This window comes from Tiliqua scincoides, chromosome 2 (assembly GCF_035046505.1).
Source record: "Tiliqua scincoides isolate rTilSci1 chromosome 2, rTilSci1.hap2, whole genome shotgun sequence".
NCBI classification, from domain to species: domain Eukaryota; kingdom Metazoa; phylum Chordata; class Lepidosauria; order Squamata; family Scincidae; genus Tiliqua; species Tiliqua scincoides.
Genome location: NC_089822.1, coordinates 74415687 through 74436661, shown reverse-complemented (window position 1 = coordinate 74436661; position 20975 = coordinate 74415687). Strand labels below are relative to the sequence as shown.

At 42.5% G+C, this 20975-nt stretch overlaps 1 protein-coding gene across 4 annotated transcripts in view; it reads right to left on the bottom strand.

The window, feature by feature from the left end:
* Positions 1 to 217: 217 nt before the first annotated feature.
* KDM4C (lysine demethylase 4C) overlaps positions 218 to 20975 on the bottom strand; it is a 269343-nt gene continuing 248585 nt past the window's right edge. For all 4 annotated transcript variants that reach the window (XM_066613903.1, XM_066613905.1, XM_066613906.1 and 1 more), the window contains 3 exons: positions 12329 to 12448; positions 5676 to 5768; positions 218 to 1388 (listed from right to left, as the gene is read on the bottom strand). In XM_066613903.1, the coding sequence (XP_066470000.1) occupies positions 1212 to 1388; positions 5676 to 5768; positions 12329 to 12448 (390 nt within the window). In that variant the 3' untranslated portion in view covers positions 218 to 1211. The remainder of the gene's footprint in view (positions 1389 to 5675; positions 5769 to 12328; positions 12449 to 20975) is intronic.

Below are 20975 nucleotides of genomic sequence, written 5' to 3'. Positions count from 1 at the left end.
GGTGGGTTAATGCTACACGCCACCCAGCAAATATTTGATGGTGGCTACTTGGAAACAGGCACAAGTCTTTAAAAAAAAAATACTTGCCTGGCATCACTGAAAATGGGCCTCAACCCTAGATAGGAAGCCATGTTCTGTCAAAAAGTAACTGTATCGTCTGCACAGCCTGGATATGCAATTACATTCTCACACCCCACAATTAGTAAGCAAAGAGACGTCATTTTATTTATTTCAAACACTATTACATTTGCAGACTATTATTTAAAAAGGGAAGACCATATTACTATATTACATTAGTTCAAAACTAGCCTGCCAAGCAAAGGTATGTAAAGTCTAATTTTACAAACACAATGAAAGACATATTTGTACAAATTGCTGTTTTCCCCCAAGAATATCATGAAAAAAATGTTTAAAAATAGATGCCAAAAATCTCCCTCTTTAAATATACACAGTCTCTCCTTTTCTGAAACTTTCCTTTTTTAAGATGCATTTCCCCCTCACCCATGAACGCTTCCCCCTGTCCCCAAAAGAAAGAAATCTTATTTCAACAGCTGAGTCTTGACCAGAAGCAGTAAAGGCATAAACAACGTGAAAAGTACTGTGCAGATGTAGGACAGAACAGCATTTGCAGATCTCACTGCTGTCTATATTTAAATTTGTTTTAGAAAAACTTTTTATTTAAAAAACAGACAATTGCTCATAGCAAAAAGGTAGAACTTCTTTTCCTATCTGCAGACATATAGAAGACGTCATTCCTTTGGAGAGATCGTCCTCTAGGTAGGTACCGTAACATGCCTTGGCAAGATCTTTCTCTTGTAACTGCCAGTGGGGGGTTTGCTACCAACTACCATCCGTGCCAGCAAGAATGTATGCTTCTGTGGGCTCTTCTGTATGTTCTTTGACATACTCTCTCATATTGCAGCTCTCATTCCCAATATGACAGTGACCTGTACTAGATGCAAATCGGAGCTTCAACTTTTAAAATATTAGCCCCAAAGAGGGCACTTTGGGTGTGCTGGATATTTTTAGGTGCAACTTGTTGTATAGCTCAAGAAGTATTTTAACCACAAGCTGGAAGCCTGACTTAATAAAGGTAGATTTTCAAAATAACATCCATCCTTTTTTCCCTCCTTCACCTCACATTTTAAACATTGAATCCTTTGCACAGACAAAGAGGAAAAAAAGAGTAGGTGGGTGTCAGCATTTTCTTTTCATAGTCCCTTCTGGCACTTCTTCTGGAATGAGGTTTTCAAGAAGCTGCGGTACCCAGGGTCATCCACATACTCGTTCTTAAATCTGGAACTTAAAACCCTCTGCCTTTTCTTTTCTCCCTGGATAATATCAGCTCCATAGAAGGTATCTTCAAACCTCATATCAGAAGCTGTGGACTGAAAACAGAAATTCATTATAGTTACATTTCATCTACAGAAACCATATGAAAGAACAGCACAGAAACCAAACACAGTATGTCTACCTTGGCATAAGCAAGTCCAAAGTTCTCCAAATCAACAGAAATCAGTTTCAGCTCTTGGGAGTGGGGGAGAATATCCTTTTTGCCTAGCTCCCTGCTAGACTATCCCATGTTCCAGGTTTTGTGCAGCTCTTCATAGTCATGCTAATCACATAGTACTACTCAGCTAATAGGCAGTTCTTGCTTAGCCTTCTCCCTAATTCACTGGATTTCAATAAGCAGATATATTTTTGTAAATGGACTCCCACACCTGCAGTCTGAAATGGTACAATATTAACAGCCCTACTGTGTTGATTCTGACTAGGTGGGTTGGCTCTTAGATCCCCCATTATATGTGCTTCTCCTGATATGGTAGTTGTTTGTTGCAGTTGCTCCAAAGCTGATCCAGGTGGTACAGGAGAAGATGCATCCACCTTATCCAGCTACCTGGCAGGTTTACAGACCGCACAAGAGTTGGAGGTTGCAGGGGGCTGCGTGTTGCTTGCAAGCTTTGAAAACACGATGAAACCTATTCAGTTGGAGAGCTTGGATATTTGGACGGATTTGTGCAGGAGCATTCACAGGGGCAGCAATAACTATGGTGAGGAAGACACGTGTAAAGGAGATGTGAGGAAGAGGGTGTGAAGAATCTGAGTCTATTAGAAGGTGCTTGGAATTCCATCTTGTAAGAAAAGCCCGTGTCATCCTTGCTGGGAGAAAAGCTGGCAAAGTCCACAGGAACAGCCATTGGCAAACTGATGTGGTCTTTCCCGCCTCTGTTGTCAGGGAGAAAACTGGGCATTGGGATTGTGTCATGAGAAGCACCTGTTTTATCAGATGTTTGGACTTTTGCAAGGTTATTCCCAAACCGTATTCATAAAGTTTCTACTAAATCCATTTCCCCTTATATCAATTTATATAATCTACCTCATCGCAGTGTGCTTTCCATCTGGGGAAATCTTGATCTAGTCTAGACCCAGTCTTGACCACTGAAGTCATGTTACTCTATTTTCAGTAAAGGAAGAGTCTTGGAGGCTTGTGGGTCTTTGGCATTTCCTAGTAGCTGGGATTCCCCTTGGTCCTTGGCTTCCCCTGACTGAGGAACTGCAGAAAGGCATGGTGAAGTTCTACCTTGCAGGGCTGGTTTTAGCCTGCTAGTGTGGTCATTTTCAAGCCAACATATGGCTGAGAGACACTGCAGAGCCCAAGTGGCAGGATAGGCAGCTTCCTCCTCTGTCATTCAGAGGGGTGCCTTTGGCCTCAGTCTGAGAGAAGGTGGGCTATTCACAAATAGTTCCTTCTTCTCCAGGCTTCCTCTCTAATTGATGGGGGGGGGGGGAGGAGGAAGATCTGATGCAAGTTGCTCATGACAGATCTCATCCCCTCTTTTTAAAACCTCTCTGCTCCTTTTCTCTTCTTGGACATATGCCCACAAAATGGGTGGCGTATGTCCAAGGAGACCCACAGGTGGCCAGAGGGCATACAGGGAGGTAAAGATGTTTTTTACTTACTTCTGTTTGCTTTCAGGTCACCTCCCCATCACCACTGCATGCATCATGTACCTTTTTGGTGGTGCTGCATGCTATAATGTGGCAGGGGATAAGGCTCTTAATCTTCCTTACCTTCCTTATGTTCTTTTGACACTGCCCGAGTTCTAGCAGCTATCAAACACTGCTTTTCCAATGTTTAAGTCTCCTTTCCACTCTTAAGTCCATTGCTTTTCCTCTTTCTTTGTGGGGTCAATGTTATGCTGTTGCCATCACTTCACACACGCTCTATTGCTTTGTGGGAGTTGTAGTATGAGTAGAGGTGAAAAGGGCATCCTGCCAATTGACTGAAATATGCAACTTCCTTTTCTCAGCCTTAGTACACTCAGGAAATTGATCTCCACTTCACTCTGCTATGCGAGACTGAATTAGGAAAAAAACTTTATTGACTTATTGTCAAAAGACTTGCATGATGAATGGAACATTACCAAGGCCAGATGTCATGAGTAGTGCTTGAATACTGTGGAATTCCTGGATTTCAGGGAACATTGTAAAAATATAATGGGGTTTCCTGAAAACTTAAGATAAAAGTATAACTGATCCATAAAACTGCCACACTTTCAAAATGAATAGCAGAATGCCACCAGATCTGTGCTGCTATCCTTTGTCAAATATAATAAAAAAAATTTATATTAAATCTATTTAATTATAAACCCCTGTTATGAAACTCTATCAAGTAATAAAAAGTAATGGTGCATTTTCTTGAATATGATGATGATAAAAAAAATCAATCTGTTGTTCTCATCAGTTGGGCTATTTATTATACAAGAACACCTCTTTTAGGTATATTATCAGGTATATGTTAGTTCCACTAACTCTGCTTTCAGAACATCTTTCGCTATCTTGAAAGTACAACATGCAACTCTTTCTTAGTGGATTCTTATGGATTTTGTCTGTCTGATTACTTTGAATGGGACTATCCTTATGGTTTTCCCTAAGGTCTCACTAAATGGAAGTCAGGGACTGGACAAAAGAACCCTAATACTCCTTTAATGGCTATAGATTTTTTTCCTGAAAGGACAATTCACTTCAGTACTCTAAAGGGAGGAGAAAAAGAAGGTAGTTTGTTGTTTGAATTTAGAGGGAATGAAGCAAGAACTGGAGTTAATTAAACTGGGGTCCAGCCTTAAAGAGGCCTACAAGGGCTTTCTATGATGTGGGGAGTTGACGGATTTACTGCCTGGTATAGTATTGTCTAGAGTAGAACCTCTTTAAGTTGACCACCCAAGGGACTGGAGGAAATTGGTCAACATAGGGAGGTGGTCAACATATGGAAAAAAGGCATTTAAATATCATGTTTAGCTCCCAGGACAACAAATGCAAGGCCAAGTTATTATTTAGATTGGATTTTTAAAAAAAGTTTTATTGCAAATATCAATGAGAATTGATCCTCTTGTGATGCTTACTATTTATATCATCTATATCTATATCAAGAGACAGAGAACAAACAGCCCACAATCAGTGTTTAAAAAGCCCCTGAAAATTCATAAGCTTAAAAAAATTGTAAGTAAAAAAAAACTTGGTTTCATAGCAGACAGGCAGACCAATGCTATCCCTTGCCAGCCCATAGCATGTAGCATGTAGCATGTTACATAGCCCCAACAGCTAAAAACAAACACACACTTTTTTATTTAGGCTGCCTGGTCTCCACTGGGTCTCCTCAGATTCACTAAATGCCAGAAGGTGTTTGATACGGTCCCTCACTAAAAGTTGTTGAGAAAACTCCACAGTCAGGGTCCTCTCATGGATTGGGAAAAAACGTGGTGGAAAGTGGAGTGCCTCAAGGATCTGTCCTGGGACTGGTGCTTTTCAACATCTTCATAAATGACCTGGAAACAGGGATAAGCAGGGAGGTGGACAAGTTTGTGGATGACACTAAACTTTTCTGAGTGGTGAAGACCAGAAGGGATTGTGAAGTGCTCCAGAAGGATCTCTTCAAACTGGGAGAATAGGCAGCAAAATAGCAGTTGTGTTTCAGTATAAGTGTAAAGTAATGCACTGGTGATGGGAACCAAAGTGAAAGGACAGTGGCTTCACTATGCACAAGCAACCTCATGTCCCTCACAACTTGGTACATGTCCAGGTACAATCAGCAGCCGGCACAGGTCTGTCAGCTATGTGCAGTGTGCCCACCTATAAAAACCCTTTAGCACATGCGCTAGCAGGCGTAGGGGAGGGATTGTCGCATGGCTTCTTGCTTTTCCAAGATGGGACAAACCAGACAAAACACAGGCCCACAGTATCGCGTTCAGTGGGCAACTTAAAGAGGGTAAATTAATACTCTGTGCAATGGTCGAAGTGGTCAAGATACAACTTACGGAGGTGGTCAATATAGAGAGGTTGGTTTCCCATAGTTTATATGCAGTGTCTGTCCATATTGTGAAAATTAGGTCAACTTAAGGAGGTGGTCAATATAGAGAGGTGGTCAACTTTGAAGGTTCTACTGTATTTGGTACTACATTTCCCAAATAAAGCAAATATTAGAAAGATAGCATAAATTTCCAGTGCCCCATCATACAAATGAAATTAAACCCTACAGTGCTATCCCTGGAATTTCCCATCATTTGCAGAAGTGAGGAACACAGAACTATATTAAAAATCACCAGCACATTAGTAAGATCACCACAACATTAGTGATAAAAATTTCCATCCAAACTTTTTCTTTGTGAGGTACTTACAAATCGAGCTCTTACTCTCTTGGGCAGTTCTTCCTCAAGGATGTAGATTTCTTCTCTCTTTGTTGCTATCTGAGAGCCATCTTCAAACTCAACCTAATTATAGAAGATGAGAATTAATCATATTATAAACATCTGCATGATCTCAGCTTCTGTAACTCATAAGGAATAAAACTAGTAGCCAAATATTTTGACTATAAATAAAGAATAATGAAATGTTCTAAATAAAGAATAATGAAATTATAATATAATATATATTATAATATAATAATGAAATAATGAAATGAAAATGTTCTAAATAAATAAAGAATAATGAAATAAAGAATAATGAATAATGAAAATGAATTTTTCAGAACATCTGAAAATGTTGCTGTATTTTATGAGAACTTTAAAAATCAACTCATATAAAAAAATATTTCAAGTAGGGGTCTCCAAACTTTATGGTGCAAGGGCCACATTATCTACCTGACACAGTGTCGAGGGTCAGGAAATAAAATAAATAAATTAGGGACAAAAGAAGGATGAATGGATTTTGAAAAATCTCTCCTCCTTTCAACTCCACTCCCAAGTACAGTTTGAACCCCACTCAGCTTCCTTCCCCAACCCCTCTCTCTCTCTCTCTCACCCAGACACCCACACACACCCTCCAAGTGCCTTCACTCACTCACTCACACCCCTACATGGAAGATAGCAAAGGAACCAAGCATCCAGCAGCTGCTGCAATCAGTTTTTTTTCCCTCTCACTCAGAGCTTGAAATTGCCCAGCACTCCAGAAGTCAGCAAGCCTTCTTTCTAGCTGGTCCCTCCTCCTTCCAACTCCTGAGAATAGTCTGAACCCCACTGGTTTCCCCCACCCCAACACATGTGCCCTCCCCAAGTGCCTTCACTCACTCACTCACTCCCCTTCCCCACAAGGAGGACAGCAAAGGAACCAAGCGCCCAACAGCTGCTACAACTATTTTTTTCTCCTTACTCTTGGCTCGAAGCTGACCAGCACTCCAGAAGCCAGCAAGCCTCCTCTCCAACCAGTCTCTCCTCCTTCCAACTCCACTCCTGAGCATAGTTCGAATCCCACTCAGATCCTCCCTGCTCGCTCTCTGTCTCTCTCTCTCTCACTCTCACACACCCTCCAAGTTCCTTCAAACAGTGCTACTTTTTTTTTTTAACCTGGAGCTGGAAGTCACCCAACAAGCCTCCTCTCCAGCAAGCTGGTTGCCCCATTTGAGGCCCACAAATGAAGCCCCCCTGCAGAAGCCCCCCCCCATCTAACTCAGTGATTTTCAACCTTTTTCATCTCATGGCACAAGGCAAATGATCAGTTTTTTTACAAGGCACACCATGCTGCTAGGGAACTCAAATCCCCCAATTGCCCTACTAATAAATGACCCTCCCCAAAGTCCTGCAGCACTCCTGCAGATCATCCAGGGCACACTGGTTGAAAATTGCTGATCTAATTACTGGCTCCTGCAAGAGCAAGGTCCAGTGTGAGCCTGGCAACCTGCTCTCAACCACACCAGGTGTGTGCTCTTTGTACTGCAGCGAGGCCCGGCTGCTGGGTGGATCAACTCTCACTGCAAAAGCCTGCTCATGCTCCAGGAGCCGCCACAGATGGCCCCATCATCCAGGCTGCAGGACAACACATGGACCAGATAAAATCATCCCATGGGCTAGGCCCATGAGCCACGGTTTGGAGACCCCTGATTTAAAGGAATACTGAAAAGGAATAGTTTTCCAAACAAACAGTGTTTTGATTAGCAAGAAATAATATTAAGCTGTTTTCTTTGGTATTTTGAATGCTTTACTTATAAAGATTTTTAAAAAACACAATCTGTATATTGAAAAAGTCAAGCATATATTTAATATACTGTATTCAAGGATTTAAATTATTTGGCAATTCCAAACCTAAAATGTAAGTGGTCTTTTGATACAGAGATACCCATTTGTGCAGAAATTATTTTTTAGAAAATATCTCAAGAGGATTTTTTTTTGGGGGGGGGGGGCTACTTTTATATGGTCTTTTTATTGTTATCTAGATTTAGAAAAAGTAACTGCATGGAATACGATATAATTAAGCCGGTGAAAACTTAAAGTGCAAGAGGTTTTGAACTACTCACATTAAAGTAAGTACTATACTTCCAAAAAGGAGAGACAGAACAAGGTATGCTGAACAATCCAATGTACATGAATGGTTATCCAGCATATTAAAAATAACTTGATGTTGTTGCTTCTAATTTTGCAAGTGATAGAAATTAATCTCTCTGTTTTCAAGGTTGCAGAAGACTTATGTCAAAAGGAGGAAGGTATGAGTGATACTAAAGGAAATACCAGTTAACAGAATTATATTGAATCTGATGGAACTTCTTTAAAATAGTCTGTTCAGAAGATGAAAAGCTTTATCATGCTTAGGTTTAGATCTAATCCCACATGAACCCCTTTAGCAGAAAATGAGAAAGGGAATGCAGCTAGGTGTAGGGAATGCTAAATTACTCTGCTGCACAAGTTGTGCCTTCCAGAAGTTCCAAGTTGCTATTTTGACACTGCCTTTCACCTGTCAGCTATGGATGTTGGGTAGTATTCACATATGTATTTTGTGTTCTTGATCAAGTTTGTAAAAAAATGTTCAAAGGACCCATTCACTGATTAGACGTTACACTAACATATATATGAGGGCCTGCAGAAATGCTTGGAAGATACCACAGGACAACCCTGTAGGGCAGGGGTCTCCAAACCTTCTGGCCAGAGGGCCACATCAAATGTCTGGCATGGTTTTGAGGGCCGGAAAAAAAATTTATATATAAAATTTATATAAATAAATTAGAGATGGAACTTAGATGAGTGAATAAATGAATAAATGAGCTCATTCATTCAACCTCACTGGCCCTTAGAACACCCTCCAGATGCAACTAGAGCATAGTTCTAGTCATATTCTGCAAAGTGGGCCAGGGGCTTTCAGGGGACAAGAGGCTGGCAGTGGGCCGGCTAGAGGCTCACCACGGGCCGCATCTGGCCCCTGGGCCGGGGTTTGGAGACCTCTGCTGTAGGGGATTGGTTTCTTGCTGATGGCCTGCCACTTACATAAGGTGTTTCAAATGTCCCCAGAGAGGCAGGGCCCTTTTCATCCATGTCTAGAATAGGAAATGTGACCCCCTTTTCTCCTCTGCTTTTGGTAACGGATGACATAGCCATGGCCTGATTGCTGCTGTTGTTGGTCCTACGGCAATTTTGTAAGGGCTGATGGAAATATCCCACCAACTCAGAAGTGGCCTCTAGGGCCAGGCATACCCCAGCTTTAAATAGTCCTTTCTAGATCACACTTCAACAACATTCTGCTTTGCCTAGTAAGAGAATAACTTCAAAAGCCTATGTAGGCAACAGCTTGTCACACTCCTCTAATTTTAGCAAGATCATATTTTAACCTGGTGGAAAATTGTGTTTTTATTAGTGTGCTCCTTTTGTAGTTAAGAAGTTAGAATTTAGGTATAATGAACCACACAATAGCAGCCAAAGCATCTGAAGCAAACAATGAGTAATGGTTCCTTCAAGTTATTCAATAGGGATTATGGCATGAAGTGTCAGTAGACTATCACTAATGAGTCCAAATCTGAACCAGGTTTTACTTGGCAAACATCAGACCAGTTTGTCAATCACTGTCCATATTAATTTATATCAGCCTCAAGAGATGTACATGTGTAATAATAAAAATCACTACCGCAATATTGTGTCAGTAACATTTGCTATTTAGTTCTCTCCATGTGATTTTCTTGCATTAGGACATCATAAATTAGTGGTTTAATTGGAATTGCTAGAAAGCATTTGATTAGGTACATGGGTAATTTAGTTATTTTCATAAGCTCACACACGCATATTAAAAAGGAACACACAAGCAAAATTATAAGGCACTAAATGTTTAGGGCTCAAATTTTCACTCAAAAATACAGCCCTGATTTTGCATGCAATTACCGCTATGTCTCAAAGTGATTAAAGATATTTACAAAGGTCATGAAAGTTGCCAAAAAGATTCTTCTTTAGTACCATAGTAACTGTATTCTATACTGGCTGGTGAAAGTCTAAAGGCTTGCAACACTAAAACACCAACCATTTTATGGCTTCCTGTTATGCAAGTATTCCTGCGTCTGAAAAAAGTAACAGGGGAAGATTGATTACACATAACTAGACTGAGGAAGACCCAGATACTTCACACTTCGCTAACTATTCATGAGGGGTAAACCATGTTACACTGCAGCTGCTGTGTAGTGTAACTGTAGTATAGCTGCAACTGTGGTGTAACTAAGGGTCCAATCCTGTCCAATTTTCCAGTGCTGGTGCAGCAGTGCTAATAGAGTGTGTGCTGCATCCTGTGGTGAGGACGCAGTCACAGAAGCCTCCTCAAGATGTTTGTTCCCTTACCTTGGGGCTGCACTGCGGCTGCACCGGTGCTAGAAAATTTGATAGGATTGGGCTCTAAGTCCAGAGGATCCTTTTTGCCTTATAATGGGCCTTGAGATGGGTGTGGTGCATCAGAGAAGGGACAAGGAAGGAAGGGAGTGTGTACTCCTTTCCTTGCCAGTTGCTTTCCTTCTGACACTTCCTGAGCACTACTTTTACCCGCATCACCAGTGTTCTGGACCCATATTTATCAATCAAACAAAGTCTAGAACAGGGATACCCAAATCCCGGCCCTGGGGCCACTTGCAGCCCTCTAGGACTCCCAATGTGGCCCTCAGGGAGACCCCAGCCTCCAATGAGCTTCTGGCCTTCCGGAAACTTGCCGGAGCCTGCACTCGCCCGATGTAACTGCTCTCAGCGTGGGGGTGACTGTTTGACCTCTCTCGTTAACTGTGGGATGAGGGCTCCCTCCACTGCTTGCTGTTTCACGTCTGTGATGCACTAGTGGCAGCAAAGAAAAGGCCAGCCTTGCTGTGTGCAAGGCCTTTTATAGGCCTTGAGCTATTGCAAGACCTTCATTCATTCATATAAGTTCCACCTCTAGTATATTAATTTATGTAAACTTATGTAAATTTATTCAAATTTTAAATGTAAATTATTTCTTTCTTTCCTTGGCCCCCAACACAGTGTCAGAGAGATGATGTGGCCCTCCTGCCAAAAACTTTGGACACCCTTGGTCTAGAACACTGGCAGAGATAAAATCTGTGTGTAAGTGTACATGCACACGTGCATGTATGTGCACACACATATAGAGGGAGAAGGAGTTTTAAAAGGAAAGTGCCAGCCAGAGAAAGGAGTAAACATTTTTTCTCTCCTGTTATTTCTTTGATGAAATCCTCTTCTTCTGAGGGAGAAAGGGCCAGCAGGTCTTTGCTACCCACAGCTAAGTTACACAAGTATCTTCCTTTGATGGAACTGTAAGGTGCCAAAATAACACCAGAATTTGCCCCATCCTAGTGGTGTATGTAGCGTATTTGACATTACATGGATGGATGTTGGCAACAGAAGTTAGAGGAGGGGATGAGACAGAGACCAACAGTCCATTTGCTTCGCTCTGATCTCACCCACTGCCCCATTCTTGAACTTCTCTTTTGCTCATCTTCCACACAGTAGTATCTCTAGAATGCTACAAAAATGTTAGGATTTAAATTCCATTAAAAATCTTTTAATCTTTTCATACATCATACAATCTCTGCATTTTTTCCAAAGTTCTTTTTTAGCAGTACTGAGTTGCCTCTAGTTTACTGAGCTTCTTCTTTACCTGGCCAGTATTTTCAGCTTCCTCCTCTCTGGGGTTCAATCTGCTTGCTGCCTTGTTTCCTCCTCAGCCACCTTCCCCACCTCCCTCAAATAAAACACAACAGCCAGTTGTACCATCTCACAAGAAGCAGCTGGCATATCACTAGCAGCAACCAGCCACTCACAAGTCATTAGGGTCAGGGGGTAGTGCCCCTGTCACCAGGGCAACTAGGCTGCTGCTCACAGTCCCATTTATTGCAGCTCTGTGAGCCAACAGAATATGCTGGCATTGCTTCTGTCACTCTTTGCTTCTTGGAGGGGTCCTCTCCCCCAGTTCCCAGTGGGGCTTGGGTGGTCGTGTCATGGTTGTTAAGTCATCTGACAAGCCCAGTTAGTCAGAGAGCAGATCCCAGAAACACAGATCAGGAGGACACCTGGAGCTGTTGCCTGCAAATTCCCAGGGCTGGTAAAATTATCCCACTTTTTCAAGGTATGACAGAACATACTCAAGGCAGGTTACAAATTGTCACTTTATGTTGATGTTTACCTGTGAACTTTGGTTGCATAAAGCCACTTGAGGTTCGCAGGAGTGAAACCAGTTAGCTGTGTGCTATCACAGTGAGGTTACTGAAACGTCTTTCTTCAGAATTATGATCTAAATGGCCTCATTGTCAGCCTCACTTACCTTGGAATGAATTTTCACTACAGCCAAGTCATTTCTTTTTCCTGACTTGTGTAAGACTTGATGTGATTGATCAAGGGAGAGATGACATCAGGAAACCCAGACCAGGACTCATAGTAGGACAGATGCTGAACAAAATCTTGCAGGATACTAATTGGTTTTCCCTGTTACAGGACTTTCTAAGTAGCACAACCAGAATAATGGAAGGCATATAATGAACACGGGGGTGGGGGTGGATAAGTAATTTAAATGAAGATTCCTTATATACCAACCAGTAATTCAAACTTACCTGGTACATGTAAGCTACATTGGTTCCTAGATATTTTGCTCCATAAAGTTTTCCATCTGGCCACTTCACTTGAACAACCTCTCCCTCTGCAGGTGGGCCTAACTTCAAGCAGTCTCTGCTCTATTTCAAAACAAAATAACATCTCCAGTTAGTAAGCAGTGAAGTAACATTTGAAACCACCGGGAAACTGCTATACACAACATAATCATGAGAGGGGAGTCTTTTCCTCTGTGAGAAAGAGTGTGACCAACCTCTCTCACCCACACTCCTACCAACACAAAATCAAAATAAGGTAATGTTTCCAAAACCCAAATAGACCTTGGAAGCAAAGTATCATGCAACTGAGCTTTGCCATACATGTTACCAACTACCTCCCAATGAAAAGAAACTTTCATTTACCACTGAGCTCCTGGCATTGATCATCAATGCATAGAGCACCAAAGCAAAGGAATATTGTCACAAGGAAGCACTCTATTTAATCTTAAGGAAATCTCTTTGCTCAGTGAATGTAGAGAGGAAGATGCATACTTTCTGTCCCTATATTGTTGCCTGGCTAGTCTTTTTTTTATGTGTGCAGGGAACATGAATGCCTAGGTTAGTGATGTAATGCTAACTGCAGGACTGATAGCAAGAAACCTCAGATCCAGAAGTCGAGAGGAAGATCACACTTGTAATGATCAGAGCAATGGTACCCATCCCCAAACACAAAATCAAACTGGCTCTAATGGAGCTTTGCCTGCTCCAGTATTCCAGTGAGTAAATGCACCTTGCTGGTAGAGCAAATCTGATCCTGTGACTAAAGCCACCTCCTAGGAACTTCTTGACTTAGGAAAAACAAGTTATTAGCAAAGCAAAAGAGCCAGGGTGGTGAAGTGGTTTGGGAGGTGGACTCAGACCCGGAAGATCCAGGTTCAAATCCCCCCTCAGCCACGAAGCTTCCTGGGTGACCTTGGGCCAGTCACTTTCTTTCAGCCTCACCTACCTCACAGGGTTGTTGTGAGGACAAGAAGGAGAGGAGCAGCTGTGTACACCACCCTGAGCTCTTTGGAGGAAGGGTGGTATAAACATGTGAAAAATAAAAAATAAAATAAAATAAGGTTCTCAGACCCTAGCTGTCCTCACCAACTCCATGTCTGAACTAAACAAAGGAGGCATGTTACTTTAATTGCTTTTTCCCCCCAGAAACCTTTATTGGCATCACAGACAACAAATAAAACATGCAAGCCATAAAAAGCTAATAAAATAACCTAGAAATATCACATCTTTTGGTTCATACAAGGCTATCCAAAACACACACGAATCTCCAGAATCCAGTTTCTCAACAATCATGGCTTTTATATATTGTAAATATCATGCAGATGTTTATGCCTACTAAAAATCAGACATAGATATTTAGCTGTCTTGCAAATATGTTCTTGATCTCTTCCTTCTAAGAAGGAACCCACTATGTCCTGCCCCTCCCACCCTGATGGGGTAACTATCTGATCTAAATATTGTAATCACGAATCATCATATAAGTAGCAAGTAAATATCATATGCACAAGAGTCTCAACAGTGTGATTATCACAAGGACGTGATCTTCCACTTATCTCCATCCCGAAAATCTACTCCATAGGAGATTAGGTGGAAAAATATTAACTCTTGCTATGGTGAAGGTTCGGCAGGAGGCATGTTAATGAGCCAACTAGGCTAGCTACTGAACCATCAGTCAGGTACAAAGACAAAGGCAGCTGTCACTAAAGGACTATCAACTAACGAAGAAAAATCCCTTAATAGGCTCACCCCACAAAGGATTCCATAGAATTCGATATGAGAAAAACGTAAAAACCTGGGTTGTCTCCATTCCTTGCCTTTATTCTGCCTTGCTATTGGGTTGTTGTTTGTTGTCCTGTTGGTGTGGTGTTAAACTACCCCCTTTCCAACCACAATTCCAGGATAGTGATGCTGAACCAGCGCCCAGGATTGGTAACCCCTGCTCCCCTTTTTTCCCAACCTTTCTTCCTACTTGGGCAGCCAACCTTCACTGGCTGACTTGCAACTCATCCCTTCTATCGAGGAAAGCAGCTCCTGTTCTCTTGCCCTGCTCATCCTCAAGTGAATCCATGCTCTCGCCAAGTTTTGGGACTAGCTGCAAAGCCCTCTTTTTCATTTTTGTACTCTGCTCTTATTCAGGAGATTTGCCAGGTCTTGGCACCCTTGCTTTGCAGCTCCTGCCAAGCATTGCACTCAGTTCACAGCAAATACAGATTGGTAACCTTGATCTCTGGCGCTTCAGACTGATCTGCAAACTCACCTCTCTCTCTCTCTCTCTCACTGTCTGTCTTATGGGCAGTCACAATGATGGCATGCTTAGTGCTTGTAATTTTCTTCTTTTCTATGGAAGTGCTGTGGGTGAGTGAGTAAATCTATTCTAGATTTATTGCACTGCTTTATTTTAATCCCCCTTCCCTATTACTGTAAATGATCCCCACAATAACATTTATATTGTTTCACTTTTCACCCTTGTCTTCCTGTTCTTTCCCAACCAAACCACTGAGCTGTGCCATTGACTGCTATACAGGTTCCCAGCACACAAAATTAGCTTTCTTTCATATGTGCATGTTATGTGCATTTAAATGCACCCCTTCCCCAATAACAACACTTTTCTTATTTATCTATTTAGATTTCTTTCTTGGGGGGAGGAGTGCATTTAAATGATCACAATATATTCTTCCTGATTCTACCCTCACAACAACCTGATGAAGTAGGTTAAGGGTGACTTGTTTGCCCAAGACCACCAAGATTACCTAGTGAGCCAGCCAAACAAATGCTCTGACTACAGTCCAAAGCAGGGAAGGCAGGGAAGCCTGCTCCCACAAACAAGAACTCCCATAATCTCCCATGGGCGTGCGTTTTGAAGAAGGGAGGGGAGAGTTCTATTCTCATGATCTGCAACTACTAAATGTCTGAAAACATCCTAAACCCAAAGTGTTTTAAAATGTGACAAGACTGAATAAAAGCAGTTCTAGTAAGCACATGATCATTTTGTGCAGTGACATTTTTAACAGTACAAACTATCACAGCTCTTTCACAAGTACTAGTTCTGTGTAGTAGCATGGCTCCCTAGTGCAATGAAGAAGATGACACTTAAAGATATACTCTCAAATATTCAAAGAATGGGGAAGAGATGAGGTGACATGAGAGTAACATTTTACTCTTTGTTTAAACAATGGATTTTGTCTCTCTTCATAGTACACGTTTTAGTTCTAAAAGTCCATCATTATCTCAGGAATGATAGACACAACAAGTACTATTAACTCTCCTCTGAATCCCCAAACAGACTGGATTGAAATATGAACATGTTGCCTTCTAGCATCCACTGTGGACTTGGATTAAAGAAAATGTTGTGATACTATCATCAACATCCACAAGTCTAGTTTTTAGTGCCCACAAATGCCTCTACAGTTGATGAGATTCATATTTCCAATGGTGAAAACAAAGCTTTGCTAGGTTGGAAAAAGGATTAGTGCTCCACTCTCTCCTATATTAGTTAGAAAACTGTGTTGGGACTAATAATATACAGTATTTGTAAAATATGAAAATAAGCAAATAATGGGTGAAAAAGCAACTTACTGTGATATGCATACAATCACAGATATAGCCGGTTATCAGTAGTGGCACTCATTTGAAAATAATTATATCTTCACACAGCATGGTCTGTGGTATGTGTTACCAGGAGATGTGGTGATGGCCACTAACTTGGATGGCTTAAAAGGAGTTTGGACAAAGTCATGGAGGACAGGTCTCTCACTGGCTATTAGTCATGACGGCAATGCACGGACTACAGGTTCAGCAGTAATATTCCTCTGAATACTAGTTGTAGGAAAACAATAGCAGAGAAGTACACCTTTTTTTCCTTCTTGTGTGGGCTTCCCAGAGGCAGTTAGTGGGCTAGCAAATCCTGTGGGAAGCAAAATGCTGGAAGGGATTGGTCTTTGACTTGATCCAACAGCGCTCTTCTAATGTTCTTCATTTAACCATGCATCTTCCTAGTTCTGGGGTCGGCAACATGCGGCTCTAGAGCCGCAAGCGGCTCTTTCAGCCATCTGCTGCGGCTCTAGAGTCCGGGTGAAAGTGGCGGCACTCTCGCTGTTCCTGGAGCTCGGCCATTTGGTGGAGGCAGAGAGCCCGTGCAGCAAAGGAGAAGGCGCCTCCCAACGGAAGAGACTGCAGGTGGGGAGGGACGGGTGGAGAGCCCAGCTGGAGGGTGGCTCATCACTCCCCGCCCCAGCCATGGCAGCCCCCCTCCCTCCGCTGATTGCCACGGAGCCTCGAGGACTTGCCCAGCCTCTCTCAGGAGAAGGAGGGCACAAGCCTGTGCGGGTCTACTCAGAAGGAAGTCCCACTGTGTTCTAAAGGGCCTACCCCCAGGAAAGTGTGCAGGATCGCAGCCTGAGGCGGAGAGGCGGACATACTTCTGACTCCCAGTCCCGTGCCTGTCTACTCAGAAGTAAGTCCCATTGTAATCAATGGAACTTACTCCCAGGAAAATGCAGATAGGATTGCAACCCCAGCAGCCCAGATCGCGGCCAGCCTCTCCTCCTCAGGCAGATCGCTGTGGCGGAGGGTTGGGGGGGCAGCAGGTTGGAGCTGTGTGGGGCAGCCTAAAGGGGGGGGCTTGGGCGGGTGCTGTGAGTCCTTCCTCAGATCATCCCCCCCCCGCACACGCAAGGGTGCGGGGGCAGGGGAGCCTCTTCTGCGGAGGGGGGGCTGCGACGTCGCTGTCCCCTGCTGGCGGGTTTGCTAGCAACCGAGCGCCCAGCCCTATGCCTGTCTACACACAAGTAAATTCCATTGAAGTCAATGGGGCTTACTCCCAGGAAAGTGCATATAGGATTGGGCTGTGAGAGCCCAGTCCCGTGCCTGTCTACTCAGAAGTAAGTCCCACTGTAATCAATGGAACTTACATCACCTGTGACGGGGGCAGCGCCAGGCAGCGCGAGGAGCGCCAGGAGGCAGAGGGGCAGCGGCAGGACTCCCTCCGGGACCCCCATCCTTCGCTCCACCGGGCTGCAGACCAGAGATGCACGTCCAGCAGAGCTGCCCCCTTCACTGGCCAAGGGATGCTGCCCCAACCAGGTTGCAGCCAGAGGCAGCAGGAGAGAGGCAGAGAGCTGCGGGGACGAGGACGAGAAGAGCCTCTCCTCTCCTTCCAGCCCGGCACCCGCTGAGCGCTCAAGCCCCTTCAGGCGGGATCCTCGAAGGGACATTCGAGGTCTGCCTGCAACAACTCGCCCACCTCCCCTCCAGGCTGAGTGCGCCCTCCTCCAGCTACGCCACTGCATGTGAGTGCCCTTTGCAGGGGTGTCTGTGTGCCTGGGTGGCCCAAAGGCTGTGCTTTCTGAGGCACCAAGTCGTGATCAGCACATGCAGCCTTCCTGGGTTTCTCCACCAGTATACCCAATGGTACCACCAGTGGTGCTTGAGGGGTGTCTGGTGGGATTAAAAAAATGCAACACATTATAGTGTTTTTTTTATATACATAGCATAAAGGTAAAAAAAAAACTATATATGTAGTGTTATCTTCATTTTAGATGTCAAAAGGGTTTTGTGGCTCCCAAGGTTTTCTTTTCTCTGGAAAATGGGTCCAAATGGCTCTTTGAAAGTTTAAGGTTGCCAACCCCTGTCCTAGTTGGTGGAGAGTATGGTAAAGTTTTCACGGTATGGCAAACACTATTGACAATCAGGTTTCTGTGCAATGTGCATGTTACAGTTTGCTAGGTGCTATTTGGGCATCTGTATTTATTTAACATTACTACCGTATTTATCGGCGTATAACACGCACTTTTTCCCCCTGAAAATAGGGGGCAAATGATGTATGCGTGTTATACGGCGATGTCTCTTTAAGGGATCCCGTTCCCAATAGTGCCTAGGCACAGCGTCGTGACGTGATGTCAGCGCTGCGCCCGCCGCATATTATCACAGCCGCTGGCAGCTGATGAATATGGTAAGTGGAGACCCTTTCTTTGGGGAGGGGAGGGGGAGGGATTGAGGTGAGGTGGCATAAGTAATGCTTTGGATGGTGAAGAAGATGAGCTGATTTATGAAGATAGTAGCAGTGAAAGCAGCAGTGTTCATTGCGATTTTGAAGATAGCAGTGAAGATGAAGAGTTTCTTGGTTTCCCAGATAGTGATTTCTGAGTAAACTTTTGTAAAAACAAAATATCCAAGTTTCTTTTGTTAAAACAGTTGCTTTTACTGTCCTTTTACATTATTTACCTTATATGTGGTAATAATATTAATAAAAAAAAGTTCTGAGCTACCCTTATTTTTTTCCTGAAATTTCCCTCTTAAAATGAAGATGCGTGTTATACGCCTGTGCGTGTTATACGCCGATAAATACGGTATATTAAAAATGTTTAAGCTATCTTCTTCTTTTTAGGTCAGTGGCTTTGTGTATAAATAGCAAGGAGACTGAAAAAGCCCACTAACCAGGGTCACAAGTAAGAGAGTGTTTCTTCCAAGTATTTGTTACACAGAATTTTTAAAACAATGTATTTAACTCACTCTTTCATTGGCTAGAAAATGGACACAAATATTAATTATGGATATACAATATAAGATCCATGTGCTACACTTGTGTGGTTAAATTAATATAGCAGATTAAATTTTCAGGGACAAATAAAAAGCACAGCAGTACCCTCTAAGACAGTGGTTCTCACACATTTAGCACTGGGACCAACTTTTTAGAATGAGAATCTGTCAGGACCCACCAGAGGTGATGTCATGATTGGAAGTGACATCATCAAAGCAGGAAAACTTTTAACAATTCTAGGCTGCAGTCCTACCCAGGAGTAAGTCCTATTTACTATCATTGTTAAAAGAATATACATAGTAGTTTCTTAAAAGTACAGGTTTGTAACTTTTCCCCCAACGCAGTCACATACCAGGGTACCATCAAGTCTAATATATTAAAAATAAAACATTGAAATGAATAGGGTACCAACCCACAGTTTGCAAAACACTGCTCTAAGAAATCACTCCCTCTGAGCTGCCCTCAAAGAAGAGAAAGAGACTGAAGGCACTGGGAAATGTGTAGAATCCAGCAGCCCAACCTCCTGTTTGTGTTACCTCTTTACATGGATATTTCACTAATTGCCTGGGACTTTAAAGGTTTGCCTGTCTCCTGTTTCAGTGCCAGCTCTTCATTTCATTTTGTCTCTCTGCTAGTAATTTTTTATTTGTATTATGAAAAAATTAATTGCTTTGGGAATCTGACAAGATTTAAAAGTGGGGTAAAATAATATGTATGTATCTCCACGGATATTAAAAGGAAATAATTGCACAGATGTGCCCGAGCTCAATTTGTTAGCAATTGGTGAGAAATTGAGAATGCTTTTCCCAATTGAAACAAAAGAAGACCAAGGACACCAAACCATTGTTTTCAACAACAATGGCATATTTCATGCTGTATTCCTCTACTACAAAGGGAGGACACACTCACAAGAGAAAAATGAAACAGGAGAGAAACAAAACATTTACATTTAAGTGCTGCAGGATGTTATACAAGTGTTGCCAGAACATGATCTCAATCTCAATGGGAAAACTGCCATCCTTAGCTTTATTCACACTGCTGGAGAACAGCTTTCACAGAAATGGCATTTGTTAATGGTCCTTAAAGCTTTTGCAATCAGCCACCATTCAGCATAAGTTTCTGTGTATTATAAACCCAGCTCCCTCTGGTGGCAGATTCAAGAAAAGCTAAAATAAGTACATGGCTTATTTGAACAATGAGAATTCTAGGTACCAGTGACAACATTGTTGTGTATATGGACACAGCCACAGGTTTCCTAGACTAATAATCTTGCTTGAACAGCTGTATTTTCCATCCCACTGATACTACTGCATGTGCATGCTGTGAAACTCCTTACATCAAGATGAAGAAAATCAATTCCCATCTTGATAAGATTAGAACTCTTTTCTGCAGATGATTGCTAAGCTCATTTCTACAAGCTGCTCTGCTACAGTGAGGCTTTGAAATAGATCAGAAGGTTGACATGTTACTTTGCAAAAGAGCTACCTACTGCCATTTATCAGTCTAGTGGGGCAAAACCACCAGTATGCTGTTGATTAGTAGGGAAACATGGGGGAAGGGGTTTGACCCTCAAAATACATCATACACACATCCAGGTAAACCTGAATATAAGCGCAACATGCTTCCTTTTGCTGTGGTATAAATTAAGAAAATGTCACAATGAGGCTGGGAATAAGTCCCACTTAACACAATGGGGTTTACTTCTGAGTAGACAGACATAGGATTGCACCATGAGCTGCTAAAGAAAAGACTTTCTGTAGTTTCTGTGATTAAATACAGCATTTGCCAAAGAATACTTTGACCTTTCCTCAGAAAGGAGGCATTAGAAACTTCGCACAATCTTCAATTTACAACCTTCTTCCATCAGAACAGTATTTTTGGTTGTTACAGGATAACTTCCTAGTGAATTAGGTGTGGGTTGCAGAATCAGTATTTAAATTTGGCTACACATAAATGCTACAGCTTTTTTTCCTCTGGTATTTCCTCCTACTGTCAGAATCCTACAACAGAAACAAATGATTTCAAAACTGCATTTTCACTACTAGTTATGTTGAGTTTTTTCCCATTTAATCC